The sequence below is a fragment of the Solanum dulcamara genome, chromosome 11, assembly GCF_947179165.1.
Source record: "Solanum dulcamara chromosome 11, daSolDulc1.2, whole genome shotgun sequence".
NCBI classification, from domain to species: Eukaryota; Viridiplantae; Streptophyta; class Magnoliopsida; order Solanales; family Solanaceae; genus Solanum; species Solanum dulcamara.
The window spans coordinates 60,899,512-60,920,768 of record NC_077247.1 but is presented as its reverse complement, the minus strand read 5'-3'; the positions used below and the strand labels follow the sequence as shown (position 1 = coordinate 60,920,768).

The window sequence follows — 21,257 nt, the reverse complement described above, 5'->3', positions numbered from 1 at the left end:
TGATAAAAGTAATGTTGCTGCTATTATATAGTATGTAACGCGGCCTTAGTTACATAAAATGTGTACTTCCAAATATGACTATTGCGCATATATATCGTCTCAAAATATTTTGTTGTGAGGGGCAAAAAAGGTAAAAGTCTTGAAATGGGCTCAAAATTAGTGACAAGTTTACACATTTTCAAGTTCATGAGTGAACCCAAATTTTAATTTGTTATGCCTGGAGTTATTTTTCAATCAATTACCCTAATTTGATTGATAGGTTTTAAGATTTGAGTTATATTTATAATCATCTTATGTGTTTAGAGTTTAGCCTAATAATAGTTTACGTAAAAGTGAAAAAGCATGCACGATAATATTATAGCAGAATTAACATCTTATTATTGTAGTTATAGTAATTTGTAGAGTCGGTCATAACCTGTGGAGGTTATAAAATGCACGCGCCCTAATCGCGTAAGGCATAATATATATTTATACTCGTATTAATGCAAGTCGTGTTTCCTTATTTAGTTTGGTAACTAAATTCATGACAGCTGTAACAGAGTGCGTCCAAATTACATAACGACAAAAATAAAACAAAAATTCTTACTTTGTACTGAAAATCTGATCATTTTGAATCAGGACCAAATAATTGTTACTTTATCGAAATATTATGCAACGTGGCGCATATAAATTGATTTTACTGATACATTAAATAGGAGATAAGTAATTCACGAGCAATTAAAATAACGAGATACACATATATTCATAAGTAATTTACTAGATATTAAACATATATCATCAAAATGACACAAATATATAATATTAATAAGAACTAGCATATCAAGTTGGACAAAAATCTTTTTCTTAGAGCCCATTTGGATTGGCTTATAAGTTGCTTATAAGCTATTTTTGATTTTTTAAGTGTTTGACTAACCAATTTAAAATCATTTTGTGCCTAAAATAAATGCCAAAAAATAATTTTTTCTGTTTAACTAAACTTATCTAAAATAACTTATAAAAAAAGTTAAGCCAAATAGACATTTTTTTTCCAGGAGTAACCCAACACAAACAAATGTGCTTGAGTTATTAATAAACACAAAAGTATTTGATTGATACTGTAAATTTATTATCTACAAGTAAATTTTTCATCTGGAACTAATATTAATATGAAAAAAATAGATATTACTCAAAAAGTACCACTCATACAATAATTGATTATTTTTTATTCGTATTTAAAAGAATTTTCTTTAATTATTTTTACAAATTTAAGATGAATTGGAGTCATGCTAACTAGACATTAAGATACTGTTAAATATTTCAAATTTTAAAATTATACTTATCAATTTTGATTAAAAAAATAGATTGTTTTAGATCGTACTATATTATTCTAAGTTACATTTGACTATGATTTACTAATATTTCAAACAAGAACAATTGATATTTGTTAGTAAGTAAGTTATAAAATTGTTGTTATTCATTTTAAAATAAATAAAAAATTATGCGGTCATATCTCTTTTCATCAATACACGTATTGGTATAAAATTATATGATATGAGATAAAATACTTAAAACACTGAATATTTAAATTTTAAAATTATGATCCTCATTATAAACTTATGACATACAATTAAGTTTTTTCATCTTTGAAATAATACCTCTAAGAAATCAGATGATAATAATAAAAGAATTTTTCCATCAACGATTGATTGTATTTTTCATATTTAATAAAATATCTTTTTCATTTATTTGCAAAATTAGATGTCATGAAGTTACATCAAGAAGTTAATAAGATGATGTTAGTTATTTAAATTTTAAAGTCATACTACTCAATTTTTGGAGGTTTTTTGCATTTTGCTCCTCTAGCATGTGCATTTTTTTGGTTATTTACACTTAAACCTTTTCTTTTTAATGATTTACGCTTTAATATCTTTATTTTCTTCTAAATTAATAAAACATCATTTTTTTCTTAAAATATCCCAAGGTAAAGCAGAAAACAGTTAAAAATGGTGCAAATAAAAAAAGAAAAAAGTTATCAAACAAAATAATGTCTTGCCCTCTGCCAATCCTCGGGAAAATCACATACATCTACGCATTTACCTATCTGATTATTGTTACTTTATCCGTCTAATAATAAGTATTGCCTTTATAAAAATTAGGCATATCAAAAAATCAATAAATACATTATTGTGTAGTTTTTTTAACTACCTCTATGAAATTAATGTCTTTGAAAGTTAAACACTATTAAAAAGATTGAGTATAATAGTATAGTTAGAAAAAAAATATAATTTTTGTCTTAAATTCTTAAGATGACACATAATTTGAGACGAAAAAATATTATTCTGACAATTTTTTCTCGTCATAATTAAAATTATCCAAGTAATTAAAATTGCTATATTTATTGGAATTAATCATATAATCAATTTCCAAAACTCGATGAATAATTAAGAAAATTTTTAAATGAATGAATACATCAACATGTTAGGGGTGCGAAATGTAAAGAACTCCAATTTTCGTACTTGAATACATTACTTTATGTTATATTAGGAGTAAATATCTCAATTCTCTAAAGGTCACTCAGCTACAATAATTATGTTTCATAGTCATTTACCTTTATTTTGTATCAATAAGTTCACTCCCTTATAAAATCATTTAACAAATTTGTTATCAGAAAAAACCACTTTATTCCTTAATATTTTGAGTTTAGGAAATAATACCCCTTTTACATTTTAAACGAGACAATAACCCCTTTAATCTTAAATCAATAGCTAACAACAAATTGAATTATGACATATATTTTAAAAATAAATTGGTTACACTAATGCATTAAAAAAGAAAAAAAGTAATTCATTAAGTAATTGAGATGACGAGATATACATATATTCATAAGTAACTTACACAACACAAACACATGCATTTGAGTAATCAATAAACATATGATTTATGCAATGAAAGTGTCATTGTAAAATTATTACATATAAGTAAGTTTTTCATCTCGAAACAATACTAATTCAAAAAGCTATTACTCCAAAAAATACAACCTATGCTACGATTGATTGTTTTTTATTTATATATAATAAAACTTTTCTTTACATATATTGCAATATTGAGATGTATTAGAGTCATGTTTACCAGACACTTAAAGACGATATTGAATATTTTGAATTTTAAGGTTATACTTATAGAAGCAATGAAGTTATATCAGCAAGATAATAAGACGATGCTAGATATTTGAATTTTGAAGCTACGCTGCTCTTTTTTTTTTTGGAGTTTCTTGTAAATTATGATTTAAATATTTTTTAATGTAAGCTTAACCTATAAGTTTATATTTTGTAAGAAAAAAAGAAGAAGGACTCATGCTTGACATGAAGAAATTGTGTGTACCATGTAAAAGCATTATATTATATTATTGTTGACTAATAGATTTTATAAAATTATGTATATTTAAAAATTTGTAATCACAAACATGTATTTATTTATAAAAAGAAGATGGAAATATGTGATTTATGATGTGGCGTCTTAAAATATTTTGATATCTTGTTATGAAATATGGTTTGTTCATTTGGTATAATTGTATAGAAATTCATAAAAATTTGTCGGTTTTCACGTCTTGTTGAATTTTCATGTTTATGAGAAAAAATACAATTTAAAAAATCTAAATTGCATATCCAAACAAAACTTCAACCTTAAATCAAATTGATTTCAAATTGTAATTTCGTGTCGCATGTTCAAACATGCCCTAAGACTATGTTGTATATTTAAATTTTGAATTTATGCTCAACATTTCAAAATTATCGTGTTGAAGAAAGTTTTTCTTCTTTAAACTATACAACTTCTAAAGATGAAAAAAATTCTTGAACACTCTCTTTATATATAATTTTATTCATATATATATATATATATATATATATATATATATAAAAACACTTCTTTTTCATTCATTTGTAAATTCGGAATATTATGAAATTATATCGACAAAAACTTTTCAACTTTTGTGATTGGTCATTAAATCATGCTAAATTGTGCTATATGGATCTAAGTTATAATAGATGACAATTACGAGAGTTCCACAACGTGTAGTTATGTAATAAATTCAGAATCAATGCAATTCACCTCAAATAGAAAAAAAATTATGTGGTCAAATTTTTTCTCACCAATATCATGCACGTGTATAGTTTATGTGATATGCCACAAAACTTCAAGACTATGTTGAATATTTAATTTTTGAAATTATACTTCAATTTTGGTGATGAGGAATTAGTTATATCGGATTATATAATACTAACTACTCTAGACTATTGAATTAGATGATTTATGAGGTATATTTAAATGATTTTCACCAACTGAAATTGAATGTTTTTGGTTAAGTGATATTTTTAGAGTCATTGTAATCCACTTTAAATGGCAAGAAGGTTATTACGTGTGCTCACATTTTTTCAGACCAAATCTATGTGATTTAAAGTCTAACTCTCTTCAACATTATTCGGATACGTAAATGTGTTAAATGGGTGTGTTGTGTTGAATTTAGGCGAATTAAAATGAATTAAGTTAATAAATAGATGGATTATTGACATACTCAAAAGTTTTTTGGATTAAAGTTGATTGGACTAAAATGCGGATCATAACCCAATCTGTCCAATTATTAGTTTTAATTACTTAATTTGTTCATTTATAAATTTTTGAGAAGTAATAAAATTATTTTTTTCTTTATTATAATTATATATAACATATCAAATGAGAAAAAAAATAGTTTTGAAAATAATTTAACAAGATTAACTCCTAAGTCAATTTTGATTACATATCATCCCAATTTTTTTTATAGGCTAAAATGGATTGTGTTAAAATTGTCTGGGCTAATAAATGGACAGATTAACCCAAATATAGACGGATTCGATGAGTTATATGAGCTAATTTTATCATCTTCATTCATGTGTGAAGAATTTGATAATGTTAGAACCCTTAACATACCCCCAACTAATACAAACAATTGTATATTTATACTAATTTATCAACCAAAAACATAAAAATGTAGAAAAAAGTTAATATACCCAGATGTAGTCAAAGTTTAGTATCAAGTAAATATTCGGACTAGATAAAAATAAATGATCAATAATTGAATACAACAATCTAATAAGTTTTCAATTAAACAATTTAAAATATGTTATTCTTAAATTCATGCAGCAATGCTACAAATTTAATCCAAAGAGTAGGACAGAAGTGCTATATTGAAGCAGCGATAATCTTCTTTCTTTTATGTAATATTTTTTAATTTCGCAACCTTCCTCCCCGACTCTTTAACCCCTAAAATAAGAAATTTCATGGATTATTAGAAGAGAGAGATGCACAAATGTCTTGTTAGAAGGTGTCGAGTGTGTATGTAAACACTGGCGTGAACTGCTCCAACACCTTCCAAAGGCTCAAGGGTTTGGGAAACCAAGTCTCTTTTCTTTTGTATTATATTGCGATATATATATAAAACAAGTTTTATCACACGGGTTTATTACATCTCTATACATGTATAAAAACAATTAGGAATGAAATTATTCTCTTATATGTTGCATTTAAGAAAATAAAAGGATGAATGGAATTTTTCTTGATTTGCTAGAAGGAAGAAGGTATTATTCAAGAAATCATTTATTAGTACTAATATTTATTGCTAATAAAACGGAAATTATAATTAAACAGGACAAAGAATTCCAAGCAACCAACCAATCTTCCTGAGAATATCAAGTAGAACTAATAGTTACCAAAAGCTTTAGTCATGGGCAATAACATTATTATAAGGAACTAAAGCGGATGGTTAACTCATCAATATAACGCTTAAGCACCACAACAGCTGAAGAATCTGGCAAGAATTTTGTGAAGTCATCAAGCAAATCTGGATGATCATTGAAAAGTATGGCAACCTCCATATAAAAGAAGAAGATAAGTCACAAATCAAAACAGGAAGATCATCTATTAATATTTGCATATACAGCTTAAAATGGTTTCTCACCTCATGATAGACTTTATCGATGTTCTTATGCTCCTTCCTATACATTTTCAAAATGTCTAAGAAGGATTCGTACACATGGTTGTCGTTTTGGAAACGTTCCTGCACGAAATGATAACCGCAACAATTAAGTTAGGACTCATGTACAATAAGTCAATAATAATAAAAAGAACCTCATTATTTGTTAGGAATGCAGTACCTATTCACTATTTCCTCGTTTTTGTGACATGGAAAAACAATAAATCTCTTCCCAAAGTTTCCAGGTTTTTATACCAATTTTCCAAGTTCACGTAAGAAACGAGAAGCATTTCAAAATACACACCTTTTCTTGTTCTTTTAGTCTTTATATTAATTTTATAAGACGAACACTTAGAATTTTATCGCTTTTTACAAATATTATAATACTAATTATTATGAGATATACAAACAACGCGTGTAGATAAATAACCAGTAGCAAAACAAAAAAGGGAAGATAATTATTATCGCAATCAGAAGGCAGGAGAATAACCTTTACTTTCTTCACATAGCTGATAGCTTCTTCAAAATTACTTCTCAGTGGAGGGGTCTCATTTTTACGCTTCTGCTCTTTGTATTTCCTTTCTTCCTTTACTAACTTGGACTTAGTATGCCCTTCATCCCACTTAGTCACTTCACCTGCAAAATATCCAGCTGCAAAAGCAGAGTAACCAATCAAAATGGAATCACATAGATACATGTGACTCAAAAAACTTACCATCATTAAATTTCAAGACTTACCATTTCGCTCATAACGCTCTATAAATTCATTGAAACCCTCCATAAGATCGGGATGATTTCCAAGTGTATTAGAAACCTGAAATGAGTAACATGCTTTCAAACCTATGATGCTTAAATAATAACAATCAAACCGACTTGTACATCATTTTAAAGAATTTAGTGTTGGTGGAGGAAGTACTACAACTAAAGTTTGATATGATAATAAATAATGAAAATAAATTGGATAAAGGAGAAAAACCACGGGGTAGAAGGATCCTACTATGATAATATGAGAGTATACTGCTCTCAAATACAAGGAGAAAACAACAATTAAGACTTTTCTCTTATAAAAGGAATAACTCACTAAAGAGGACACTCAAGACCATAATATTTATCTTGGTGTATAACTCTTTTTGTGTTCTTACTCTTTTGGATTGTATTTTGTGGGATAATCTAAATGAGGGCAAGAGACCCTCTATTTATAGGAAACTAGAAACGCGTAAAATCCGCGTATTGCACCTCCCTTTTGACTACGTATTCAAAATGCGTTTTGTAGTATTTGACTATCTTGAATTCTCCCACTTGAAGATTTAATTGAGAATCAATTAAGTCTTCATACCATTCTTTCTACTCAATTACTGCAATGTTACGTTCTTGCTAGGCCAACAAAAGATTGACACCATATAAATTTGTTACTATTGATCGATTTCGTAAGCATATCTGCTAGGTTGTTATTAGTGTGAATTTTCTGACTATCCACACAACCTTCTTCCATCTTCTCATGAACAAAGTGATACTGAACTCGTATGTGCTTTGTATTTGAATGAAATGCCGGATTCTTTGCAAGATGCAAAGCGCTCTGACTGTCACAAAACAGAGCAACCTTCTTTTGTTTGTGCCCAAGCTCCTCCAGTAACATCTGCATCCATATTGCCTCCTTTCTAGCTTATGTAGCTGCTACATATTCTACTTCCGTCATAGTTATAGCCACGATAGATTGCAGTTTTGAAACCCAGCTTACAGCTTCTCCAGCAAGAGTAAACACATAAGCTATGGTGGACTTGCTTTTATCAAGATCACCTATATAATATGAATCAACATAAACTTTAACAGTAAAGTCTGATCCTACATAACACATTGCAACATCTGGGGTACCTTTAATATATCTCAGAATCCTCTTAACAGTAGTCCAATGCTCTCTACCAAGATTAGCCATGTATCGACTAACCACTCCTACTGTTTGTGCAATGTTAGGTTTTGTACATACCATGGCGAACATTAAACTTTCTACTGCTGATGCATACGGTACTCGAGACATCTCCATCCTCTCTGCTTCATTGCTAGGACTCATTCTTGAGGATAACTTGAAATTAATAGGAAATGAAGTAGAAATTGACTTACAGTCTTGCATCTTGAAGCGTCACAAGATTTTCTTTAAGGTAGTTCTTTTGATAAAGCCAAATCTTCCTATTAATTTTGTTTCGGTGAATTTACATCCCTAGAATCTTGTTTGTTGGTCCCAAGTCCTTTATTTCAAACTCTCTAGCCAACTGTGTCTTTAAATTTGTGAGACGATCTTTGTTGGGGCATGCTACCAACATATCATCAACATACAACACCAAAATAACAAAATCGTCATCACCAAATCTCTTGTAATAAATACAAAGATCTGAACTATGTCTATTATATTCAAGGCTTATAATGAAGGAATCAAATCTCTGAACCTGCAAACCAAGTTCTCTTTTCCTTGTTCTTCAAAACCTTTTGGTTGGAGCCTTTAAATTTCATCTTCAAGCGCTCCATGAAGAAATGCAGTTTTGACATCTAATTGCTCTAAGTACAAGTCAAATATAGCACACCTCGCCAGGACCACTCGAATTGTTGTGAGTCGAACCATCGGAGAAAATATCTCATTGAAGTCTATACCTTCTTTCTGAGCGAATCCTTTCATCACCAATCTTGCACGATACTTCTCCACTTGATCATTACCATTGCATTTGATCTTGTAGACCCATTTGTTTCCAATGGTCTTCCTTCCTTGTGGTAATTGAACAACATCCCATGTTTTATTTTTATGAAGAACTTCAATTTTTTCTCACATTGCATCCATCCACAGAGATAATTCTGTCTTTCATAGCCTCGTAAAAAGTTGAAGGCTCTCCATCCTCTGTTAATAGACAGTACACAATATTGCCCTCCATAGAATAATTTAAGTGCCAAGCTGGTTCTCTTCTCTCCCTAGTTGACCGTCGAACTTGTGGAGTTTTGATCTCAGCTTGCTCTTGTTCTTCGTGCTCTGGTGCTGCCTTAGAAGAAATTGGAGCTTCTTCTATTTTTTCAACTTCAACTGTAGTAGTTTTTGATTTTTCTTTCGAAGTGCTACTTTCTTTTGCATGTATCTTGTTTTCAACAAGCACAACATCCCTATTGATTACCACCTTGCGGACAGTGGGACCCGATTGCTTCTGTCTAAAATGTTTTTTTCAACCCTGTAATTGTCAACATAGCTCTTTTCCATTTCAATAAGGTTCTGTTCATCCGCTCTGCTACTCTATTTTTTTGTGGAGTATATGTCATCGTGAACTGCCTTTTAATACCTTCTTATTTACAGAAGTTATCAAATTCATCACCAGTGTATTCTCCTCTATTATTTGTCCTCAAACACTTGATCTTCTTCTCAGATTCAAGTTCCACCTGCGCTATGAACTCTTTGAAAACCGAAAAAATATCTGCCTTTCTTTTGATTGGATACACCCAACTTCTCCTAGAGTAATTGTAGATAAATGACATAAAATATTTTGCTCCTCCTAGGGACTCCACTAGTGCTTGCCAGACATCAGGATGGATCAAATCAAATATTTTCTTATTTTTAACAGAAGAACTGCTAAACTTCAGTCTATGTTGCTTACTGGTAACACAATGCTCATAAAAAGGTAATGAAACCTTTTTGAGCTCTGGAAGAAGCTTTGGTACAACAAGAATCTTCAAACCTCGTTTCGACATATGGCCAAGTTTACGATGCCACATCATCATTGATTCTTCAAATGAATTTGCTGACGCGGTTGATGCTTCTCCTTCTTGGTGTGTTTCACCTTTAAGCACATATAGATTTGCAGCAAGTTTTTCTGCTTTCATCAATACAAGCGCTCCTTTTGATATTTTCATGACTTCACCATGAGTCTTATATGAACATCTATTATCATCGAATTGTTCCAAAGACAATAGATTCTTTCTCAAGTCTTTTACATGTCGTACTTCTTGAATGGTGCATACTGTGTCATCATACATCTTTATTTTGATGGACCCAATAATAATAATATCCAAATCATGATCATCTCCCATGTTGAGATAGGATTATATTGATGGAACCATTCTCTTCGAAAAGTCATGTGCCATGTTACTCCTGTGTCCATGATTCAGAAATCAGTGAAACATTTTCTACATTCATTGTTTAATATATCTTCACTATATAAAAAATTGCCATCATCCGAGGTACTTACAAGATTTCCTTGAGCATTTGATGACTCAAGGTATTCACTCTTCTTCTTGAATCGACAATTTTTTTGAAATCCCTTTTCTTATCACAGTTGTAACACTTGATATTCTTCTTACTTCTTGATTAAGATCTACCATGATTGTGACTCCCACTAGGATCACGTTCCATTTGTCTTCCTTTCACCATCATCAAAGCTTCAACTTGCTGTGAATTTTCTTGTCTGTCTTCCTTATTTTTGCGTCAATTTTCTTCTTCTAAGACAACGACTGCAGTTTCATCAAAAACTAGACTATCCGTATTGTTTGTCAGGTTGATAATGAGTTTATCATATGAGTCAGGCAGAGTTTGAAGTAGAAGCTCCATACGTTCAATTTCTTTTATTTTGCAACTCATTGTTGTAAGTTGCGAAAACAAAATATTCAAAGTATTGATGTGTTCAGTAACCGACATGGACTCTTCCATTCAAAGAGTATACAATCTTCTTTTTAAGAAGATTTTATTATGCAAAGATATGGCCTCATATAATCCCGTAAGAGTATCCCATATTTTCGTCGCCGTCCATTTTTTAGCCGCATTAGACAATACTTGATTAGCTAATGCCAAGTGTAGATCAGCAACTGCGTTGCTGTGTATGTCGTTCCACTTGTTCTCATTAGAAAGGTCTGTGGGCATGCCTTTAATTGTAGCTAAGCAATTGTCTTTTCTCAATATCGCTCTTATTTTCATTTTCCACAATGAAAAATTAGTCGCATTGAATTTCTAAATGTCAAACTTTATTGTATTCGATATTATTATTTGCTTCATACCCTTCTAGATTGTTTTTGAATATTTTTGCGAATAATCGTGATAAATTGTACCGTCACTGAAATTTACTATTCACGAAAATTATTTACAGATAGTACCTTCGTATAAAATAGATAGAATAACCGAGGGCTCTGATACCACTATTGGGGGGAGGAAGCACTATAACTAAAGTTTGATATGATAATAAATAATAAAAATAAATTGGACATGGGAATTTTACGTGAAAACCCCTCAAACAGATAGAGGGAAAAAACCACGGGGTAGAATGATCCTACTATGATAATATGGGAGTACACTGCTCTCAAATACAAGGAGAAAAAATAACAATTAACACTTCTGTCTTGTAAAAAAAACTCACTAAAGAGGACACTCAAGACTACAATATTTATCTTGGTGTATAACTCTCTTTGTGTTCTTACTTTTTTGGATTGTATTTTGTGGGATAATCTAAATGAGGGCAAAAGGCCCTCTATTTATAGAAAACTAAAAACGCATAAAATCCGCGTATTGCACCTCTCCTTTTGACTATGTGTTCAAAACGCATTTTGTAGTATTTGATTATCTTGCCATTAGTACCACAAAATCCTGTAAAAACAGGATTCACTACTCCTGTTGCTTCCTTTTGTCGATCAAAAGATAGGACAACAACAACGACATACCCAATGTAATCTCACCCTTATCTTAGGAGGTAGAGAGGTTGTTTTCAAAAGATCATAGACTCAAGAAAAATCATATCAACATAGATTGGGAAAAAAATTAACAGAAGTGAAGAAATCATGACAAAATACTATATAGAAAGTATGATCACAAATCTTTTCCCTCACGATTGGGTTGTTGATGTTTAGTGTATCACTTGTAAGCTTAAGCGTAGCATGAACATCAACCAAATCATAAATAACAGAAATTATAAACAATGATTTATGTCATATTGGAGCAAAAAAGATAGAATAAATGCATGATACACGTACCAAACATTGTAACTGCTCCCCTGAAATTAAATATCTGCTGTAAATACGGAGAGATTTTAAGAATATTTGATAATCAGCTGAGCTTCGTAGTCTTTTCTTTACCTTTTCACAAAAAGTAAACCCTTTACCATACGTATCTGGCAAGATCAAGCAAATATATTAAAAAGCATACTACATACTAACCGAACTCAGCAACAATATGCTAAAAACAAATCCCTACGCCAACAACTTTACCAGAGTCAGTTGTTTTCTTTTGGGGAGCCTTATCTTCCTCGTTGAGGATTATTTCATAGCCCTTGGGCAAGAAAGGATTGAGTCCAAGGAGCAAATCAGGATGCCCTTTAAACAATTCTTTCATTCTTGCTACGACACCAACAATATTAATTCTGTGAGGAATATTCAAAGGCTTATGCAGTTAAGTCTCACATGATTAATCACCAAATCATATGACGGTAGGCAAATTATAGTAACAAACCTTTGAGCTTTAAAGTCATTCATAACATCAAGAAACTCGTCAAACTTCTCCCTTTGGTCTGGAAACATGTCCTTAACTTCCTTCAAGTAAGTTAATGCATCATCAGTTGTCACCTTTGCGTTACTAGCACTGGCACCAGCGCTGTGATTGCCACTACCACCTCCTCTTTTGCCCGAACCACTTTCACAATATTGTAATCGACCATACCTAATTCATCCGATAGATAGAAAAAACAAATGCATCATAACCATAGTGATTAGTAGACACTCAAATACATTGCTGCAAAATCAAGGATGCTGCATAACAATCAATGAAGTTGGGTGAAATTACGGGAGATCATAGTTCAAAGGTTAATAAAGACATGTGGCATCTTCATAGCAAGTGGAATATTTGAGATGCCCACAAATTTGTAAAGCTTAACACATCGATCTACGTTTTTTCCAATAAAACACCTAAATAACGCATGATATTGCTATTAAACACTTTATGCTCAGAATTTTGAAAAAAAAATAAAAATTGTGCCTATTCTCAAGTATCTACTAGGTAGTTAAGTCAACTACATAAACTAATTTTTCTCATTTAGATATACACTTTGGTTCAATTGGAACATGTTTGAGGTTTTACAGCTTGTTGAGGTTAATGTGTATAATTAAAGGAGGTGACATATTTTAAATGACTAATGTCTCCATGTAATAGACAACTGAAAATACTAGCAAAAGTTTTTCCAAAATTTGAACCGAAAGTGTCGAATTGAGACTCTTTTATCATGTGTTCATGTATGTACTCAATTGGAACAAGTTGCAGTTTGAGTGACTAAATAAAATTTCGGGATGACAAATTTTTAGTGGTTAAAGTATCTATGTTATTGACACTTAAAAAGTAAGCTTGTTTTTCTTCAAAATTTCATGAATTTAAAGTGTCTAATCAAAACACTTTATCATATTTGCGTGTGCTCAATTGAAACAAGTTGTAGTTAACGAATATACATGTAGTTCAAGTTGTAGTCAACTAGTAATATTTCTTAAATACAAGCAGTGTTTAGGTCGGGCTAAAAGCAAAAGCTTTGGATCAGAAACGGTAAAGGACAGAACCAAACCAAATAATTAGTGTTTTTGTTGTTAATATTTTTTTGTTTTGCTTTTGCCCTAAAAATCACTAATTTATAAGTCAGAATTATCAAGAATTCAACAAATCAAAACAATAAAAATGAGAAAGTGAAGAGATCTTACGTTTCTCTAGGAGAACAAGTAATTGGCGGCTTAAATCTCTCGTTACCAGATACATCTACTCTCAATCGTCCCATACTGCAAAAATAGTACACCTACAAGAAGTTGTGCCAATAAATAAGAATATCTATCAAGGATTAATCAATAGAAAGAATCAATAAGGACCTGTTCGACCACAAAATTATTCATAAATAAAGTGAAAAATATTTCAAATCTATGGCCAAACCTTACTAAATCTCTATTTATACCTTTTCTACTCTCTCTTTAACGTTGGAGGAAAAAAATGGTGTGTATATATAATATACCTAGTAACGTGTCTATATATGTATAAATATATTGTTGGAGAATCGTAAGCTCTTTTCCTTCTATATATTCTTGTAACATGTATTATCATAAAGCCTTCGTCCTACTCCTGCTGGGTTGTTGACATTAGGTCAAACACGGGGGTATTTTAGTCTTTCTCTAGCATGTTGACCTAGTTAAATTTATTGAATTAAAAAATTACTTGCAAGGTTAAAATAGTGTAATCCGACTATATAGATGAACTAATCAAGGTTAAAAATGTAATTTCATGCTAACAAAAATCTAGCAATTTTTCAATAAGAAGATGAAGCATAAAAAACCGGGTATATCTGTCATTCTAACCTAATTTATTAAAACAATATATATTTTGCATTTTACTTGTGCTTCAAATTCACTTCATGTGGTTATATAAACAAATCTTCGGTTTCATCTTCTAAGTTACCAGCAATTATCTTCGCTGCCTAACAAATCTTTTCTTACTTTTTCTAGTTTTAAGTTTCAGGTAAATTCTTCTTAATTTCTTTATTATTGTTTCAATTTTTATTTAATCTTTGATGAAATCTTTCAAAAAAATTCATCATCAATTTGTGTTTTTCACTTAAATAAATAAATCTTTGGGTTTCTTTTTTCTTTTTTTAGTTCATAAATAAAAGAATACAGTAATGATATCGGTTCAATGGTTGGAGGGTGTGTTTTAGACGAAGAAAATCGACAAAGAGGGAACCTTCTATACTATAACTAGGTAACGGCCGTGCTTCCCACGGTAACACATATCACTTTATAAATTTTAATGAAGGTATACTATATAAAATATTTAATTTACCAAAATAAATAATTTAAGACAAAGTACAAAAAAAAGTAAGATCAAATATAAGAATTACATTTATTAAAATTTAAAGAACGAATTTTAATAAAGCACTAATTGGGACTTCAATTGAGCTCGTAGATAGAGCATCACAATTTTTTTTTTGGATGACAGAGATTTTTTTATCGATAAATATATTTGAGTCTCATTATATTAATTTGCAATTGAAAGCATGTTAAGTACTAAAGTTAATAACAATGATTCGATTCTCTAATTCATGTCAGAATTTAAAAGTTGAGACAAATTATTGACATATAAGTGACTACTCTACATAATATTATACAAGTTTATTGCGTATGAAACTGTTTTATCAACTTTATCACCTAAAACTCTAAAAAAAAAAAAAAAAACTACTTTATGTAATGCAACATCATATCCAAATAATTTAAAGAAAATAATAGTAGCACATCAAACAATATTAATATTGAATATAACTTAAGCATTGCAAATTAAAGTCACTCGAATTTAAGCTAATACAAGCTATATATATATATATATATATAAAATTCAAACTTATTTAATACATGACCCTATATATGAGGATATAAAGTTCGAGGATTAGAATAGATCATTAGAAAGTAATCACACGTTGTTACATGTTATTGTTCTATTTTCTTGTTTCATGTTAATTTCTTTATTTCAGGTATTTATTATTTGTTGTTGTTGCTGTTTTTCTATTTCTATGTTGAACTCAATATTTTATCCTTCGATTATCATCATTAAAGAGGCAGAAAGATGCCTCTCACTTTTTTGGGGGTGGGATGGGGTGGCGGGGGGCGGCAAAGCTATTTAAGTCACCACTTTGATTTCAACAAGTTTTATCCCACAGGTTGCAGATATGGAAGTACATATTCAATTTTTATTTCATTATATCTCTACATATGTATAAAAAAGTTATTATCGTATGTTATAAATAAGAAAATTAAAGGATGAATGAATTTTTTCTTGATCTGCTGGAAGGAAAGATGATATTATTCAAACAAACCATTTAGTACTAATATTTTTATTGCTAATAAAACTGAATCTCTAGTCATTAGAAATAGAACAAAGAATTCCAAGCAACGAACCAATCTTCCTAAGAATATCAAGTCGAACTCCTTGGGAAGCTTAAGTCATACCAATAGCATTATTATAAGGAACTAAAGAGGATGGTTAACTGATCAATACATTCCTAAGCATGAAATCAGCTGAAGAATCTGGCAATAATTTAGTGAACTCATCAAACAAATCCGAATGATCCTTGAAAAGTATGGCGACCTGCACATAAAATAAAATAAAAAAAGATAGTCACAAATTTAAACATGAAGATTATCTAATAATATTTGTGCATCCAAAGTAAAAAATGTTTTATCACCTTATGGTAGACTTCATAGCTGTTCTTGTGCTCCTTGTTGTGCATCTTCAAAATGTTTAAGAAGGATTTGTACACATGATTGTCGTTTCGAAAACGTTCCTGCACGAAGCGATAGCCCCAACAAGTAAGTTAGGACTCATGTTTTATCTATATTTCTATATATGTACTATTATAAAAGCACTAGACTCCAATAGCAATGTTGATAAAAAATTTAACTTTCACAAGTGCATTTCATATTTTGTATAATTTATGGTACAGAAGTATGTTCTATCAAAAATTGAGGTAATCTTAATCCAATAAGCTATAACAACTCTGTTTTGTAATAGAAAAGTCACTCAACTATTGTCATTTCATCTACAAAGTCAACCAACTATTACAATTTCACCTACAAAGTCAATCAACCAATATAAGCTTTAGAAAAAATTCACGTCAACAATATCTATGAAAAATATAACTTGAATTGAGTGGGTGGCTTTGTAGGTGAAATAATAATAGTTGCGAGATTTAGCTAACATGATTCTAGCAAAATATAACTACCTTTTCCAACATGGAATTATATTTTTGAAGAAAAAGTTATAGCTATTGAAAGTGTTTTAATTTATATGGACTCATTAAGAATTTGTTCACTATAATTAGGATACTTTCAGTGTAATTTGTCTAAGTTATTGGACCTCCTTTTTATGTAGCCGGGCTTCAAATTGAAAATAATGCATAATTGTTTGGGTGAATATATTTCGAGGGCAATAAAAATAAAATTTGTTTAAAATTCTACTTTCAACTGTGTTGTTTTTATTTATTAAAATAGACAACAGAAATTTGGTATAATTAGACTTGCAGAATATTATTTGTGATTTGAAGAAAAAAAGAGGGCAGGAGAATAACCTTTACTTTCTCCGCAAAGCTGATAGCTTCTTCAGACTCAATTCCCTGTGGAGGAGCCTCTTTGTCTTTCTCTTCTTCCTTTACTAACTTGAAATTAGTATGCTCTTCATTCCACTTAGTCATTACACCTACAAGAAATCCAACTGCAAAAGCAGTAGCCAATCAGATTGGAAACACTCATATATATTGTGCATGTGACACAACTCGTTCAAGACTTACCAGCTCGTTCATAACGCTCTATAAATTCATTGAAACGCTTCATAAGATAAGGATGTTTTCCAAGTGTATTAGCAACCTGAAATGAGTAGAGCATGCTTTCAAATTTATGATGCTTAAACAACCAGACCGACTTGTGCATCATTTCACAGACATCAGTACCACAAAATCCTGTAAAAACAGGATTCAGTACCCTGTTTCTTCACTTTGTCAGTCAAAAGAGAGACGACAACAACATACTCAATGTAATTTCACCCACAAGTGGGGTCAAGGGAAGATAAAGTATGAAGACCTTATCCCTGCCTTGGGAGGTAGATAGGTTATTTTCAATAGCTCATTGGCCCAAGGAAGCATATCAAAGCAGATCAAAAAAGAAATAAGAAAAGTGAAGAAATCATGACAAAATACTATAGAAAGCATGACAAAGCATCTTGGAAATAAAAAAAGAACCGACGAAGCATCTGTTATAGGGGTTGTTATAGTTTTCGTAGTTGCAAGGATTTATTCCTCACGATTGGGTTGGTGTTCAATGTACCACTTGTCTAACCTATGGTTTGCATGAATATCAACCAAACCATAGATAGCAGAAATTATAAGCAAAGAGTACTGTCATATAGGAGCAAAAAAATAGATTAGATGCATGATACACGTACCAAACATTGTAACTGCTCCCTTGTAATTATTTCTCTGCTGTAAATACGAAGATATTTCAAGAATGTCTGATAATCAGCTGGACTTCCCAGTCTTTCTTTTACCTCTTCACAGAAAGTGAACCCTTTTGTATACATATCTGCCAAGATCAAGCAAATCCTATTAAAAAGCCTACTAACCAAACTCAGCAAACACAAATGCATACGTCAAGAACTTAACCAAAAACGAAGTGAAACAGACTGAACAGAAACCATGAAAGTTTAGCAACATACTAATAGAATATTAATCACGACGAATTCTGATGTCTTATTGGAGATTGTTTTAACGAAATTTCAATTGCCATCTTGTTTCTTGACGTAAAGTACTTATAACAAAATCTCAATGAAAAATTATTCAAGACTTTCTCTGGCTCATTACACCTGCAATTGATCCAGCTGCAAAGCAGGAACCAATCAAAATGACACAACAATTTTACCATCATGAAATTTGTAGACTTACCAACTCGATCATAACAGTCCAAAAATTCACTGAAACCCTCCATAAGATCAGGATATTTTCCAAGTTTATGAGCAACCTGAAATTGGTAACATGCTTCAATCAATGATGCTTAAACAACAAGAAGACTGACTTGTATATCATTCAAAAGACATTAAAACCACAAAATCCTGTAAAAACAGGATACAGTACCACTGTTTCTCCCTTTTGTTGGTCAAAACTCAAAAGAGAGGATATGTCTTGCATAAATGACTCTAATACCGCCTACAGAGAGCCCAACCGAACAACAGAAAGCAAATATTATAAACAAAGATAAATGTCACATTGGAGCAATGCATGATAGACATACCAAACTTTGTAACTCGTTCCTTGTAATCGTTTCTGTGCTGTAAATACGGAGACTGTTTAAGAATGACAGATAATCAGCTGAACTTTGTAGGCTTTCCTTTACCTTTTCACAGAAAGTGAACCCTTTGCTACACGAATCTGAAAAGATCAAGGAAATCATATTAAAAAGCATACTAACAAAACTCAGCAACTCTATGCTTAAAACAAATGCATACACCATGAACTTTACCAAAAAACAAAGTGAAATAGCCTGAAAAATGAATTGATACATACTTATTAATAGATCAGTGTCATCACAAACCATATAGCTAATAGTGGAAGATTCTAATGCAGCACATCAAATACAGATATTCAGACAATGCTAACCATGAACTCACTTTTCAGGGCATCTTCAAACTTCCCAAAAGAATTCATTTTACCAGGGTGCTGCTTCTTGCTTAGATCCAGTTCGTTCTTATTATCAGGTTCTTTATAATCCTCAATCCTATCCATAGGGCAGCGCTTCAGAGGCAATGGATTGGCAGTTCCTGAAGTATCTGGCATGAATCTAGTGAACTCATCTATCAAATCTGGATGGTCACTGAAAAGTACGGCAACCTACACATATAATATGACAAATAGTAACAAACTTAAAACATAAAGATCATCTAAAATATCTATGTATACCCAATTAAAAAAAGTATTACCTCACGGTACACCTCATTGATTCCCTTGTGCTCCTTCCAATACATGTCCAAAAAGTCTAAGAAGTATTTGTACACATGATCATCATTTTGGAAACGTGTCTGCAGGAAATGATAACCCAGTAAGTTAGGACTAATGCTTCTTAAAGAAGAAAAAGGCAGACCATTATTGTTTAAACTGGGAGGCAACAGAAATGCAACCTTTATTTTGTTCACAAAGTTGATCGCTTCTTCAAACTCAACTTTCTTTGGAGGAGCCTCATCTTCATCATTGAGGGTTATTTCATAACGCTTGGGCAAGAAAGTGTTGAATCCAATGATCAACCTAGGATGCCCTTTAAACAAATCTTTCAATTTTGTTGTGACACCAATAGTATCCATTCTGTGAAGAAAATATCACAGACTTGTGGAATAAGTCCCGCATAAAACACTAAACATGACACTAGGCAAATTGTAGTAGCAAACCTTTGAGCCTTAAAATTTTGCATGACATTAAGGAAGATGTCATACTTCTCCCTTTCGCCTAGAAAGGTGTCCTTAACTTCCTTCAAATAAGACAACGCATCATAAGTTGTCAGTTTTGGGCTACTAACACTAGCACCAGCTCCACTTCTGCCAGCGTTGCGTCTGCCCATTCCTCCTCTGCCCAAACCACTTTGACGAACTTGTGATTGACCATACCTAATTCATCCAAGAGGGAAAAAAAACATATACATCAGAACTATCAAAAAGGGTGGCATAACGAAGTCAAATCAAAAATGAGATTATCAACTATAAGTGACTGAAAAATCAGCCCTTTTTGTTTTTGCCTTTAACCTAAATTAAAACACTACAAATCAAAACAATTCATGTAGTTAAAATGACAGTGAACATATCTTACGATTCTCTACGGGAATAATCAATTGCCCGCCTAAATCTCTGGTTACCAGATACATAGACTCTCAATCGTGCCATGCTGCAAAAATAGTACAGCAACAACAAGTTGTGCTAGTAAATAAGAATATTTATTAAGAATTAATCAATAGAAAAAATTACCCGTTTAACCATAAAAATTATTCAAACAAAGTGAAAAATATTTAGAAATGGCCGAACCCTAATATTTTCTCCACTCTCTCTAACGTTGGGCAAAACAATGATATGCTAGTAACGTGACTACACATATATATATATATATATTCTTGTAACGTATATTAGTATACTACTATTGACAGCGTGGAATAAAATTTCTTCCTTGTCCTGCTGGGTGGTTGACAATTTGGTCAAACTTTGGGATATTTTATTCATTCTCTAATATTTTAATGAATTGTTTTTAGGCTGCTAACCCCTGGCAAAAACAATTTTTTTTAGTCATTCACTCAAGTTATGATTATATATTGACTTGATTCAGTTTGTTGAATTAAAAATGTTATGAAGTCAAAGTAGTGTAATCCAATAATAAAGATGCATTTCACATATTGTCATGTATTATTAATCATTAATTGTTTTTCTTTATTGGGCATTTTATAAGATTAATTTTGAGTAGGTGTGTTGCGTGTGTACCTCAAATTTATACCCAAAAAAACCCGTGAAAATATATTTGTTATTTGATTATTAGTCTGACTCCTAATTCTTTTTCTCAAAATTCATATTTTCTAGTTTGAGTACAGAATAATTAAACGTTCACACAATTATTTATAAATGCAAAAGCAATTGTCTTCTTAGTCGAAGCTTAAACGGGCTTGGTTATGGCTTGTGCGTTGATCTAATATGTTGAATTTGGTATAAGTACTTATAACAAAATTTGTATAA

The 21,257-nt window shown here is 31.1% G+C and overlaps 2 protein-coding genes across 4 annotated transcripts; both read right to left on the bottom strand.

The window, feature by feature from the left end:
- Window positions 1-5,569: 5,569 nt before the first annotated feature.
- On the bottom strand, window positions 5,570-14,037 carry LOC129872006 (paired amphipathic helix protein Sin3-like 2). 3 transcript variants are annotated; one of them, XM_055946833.1, is made up of 9 exons: window positions 13,899-14,037; window positions 13,676-13,767; window positions 12,447-12,653; window positions 12,206-12,357; window positions 11,972-12,108; window positions 6,725-6,800; window positions 6,477-6,637; window positions 5,972-6,070; window positions 5,570-5,882 (listed from the first exon to the last, which is right to left on the bottom strand). In XM_055946833.1, exons 2-9 carry the CDS (start codon window positions 13,747-13,749, stop codon window positions 5,754-5,756), a joined length of 1,035 nt encoding a protein of 344 aa, XP_055802808.1. In that variant the 5' UTR covers window positions 13,750-13,767; window positions 13,899-14,037; the 3' UTR covers window positions 5,570-5,753. The 3 variants fall into 3 exon arrangements, with proteins under 3 accessions (XP_055802808.1, XP_055802807.1, XP_055802806.1); XM_055946832.1 differs by having other exon boundaries at window positions 13,921-14,036; XM_055946831.1 differs by lacking the exon at window positions 13,899-14,037 and adding an exon at window positions 13,838-13,871.
- Window positions 14,038-15,791: 1,754 nt separating this feature from the next.
- Window positions 15,792-20,612, bottom strand: LOC129873773 (paired amphipathic helix protein Sin3-like 2). The gene is made up of 13 exons (XM_055948948.1): window positions 20,562-20,612; window positions 20,350-20,424; window positions 19,935-20,150; window positions 19,671-19,851; window positions 19,473-19,571; window positions 19,164-19,383; window positions 18,788-18,924; window positions 18,442-18,517; window positions 17,946-18,082; window positions 17,296-17,371; window positions 17,077-17,219; window positions 16,195-16,293; window positions 15,792-16,097 (listed from the first exon to the last, which is right to left on the bottom strand). Exons 2-13 carry the CDS (start codon window positions 20,421-20,423, stop codon window positions 15,993-15,995), a joined length of 1,563 nt encoding a protein of 520 aa, XP_055804923.1. The 5' UTR covers window position 20,424; window positions 20,562-20,612; the 3' UTR covers window positions 15,792-15,992.
- Window positions 20,613-21,257: the final 645 nt, after the last annotated feature.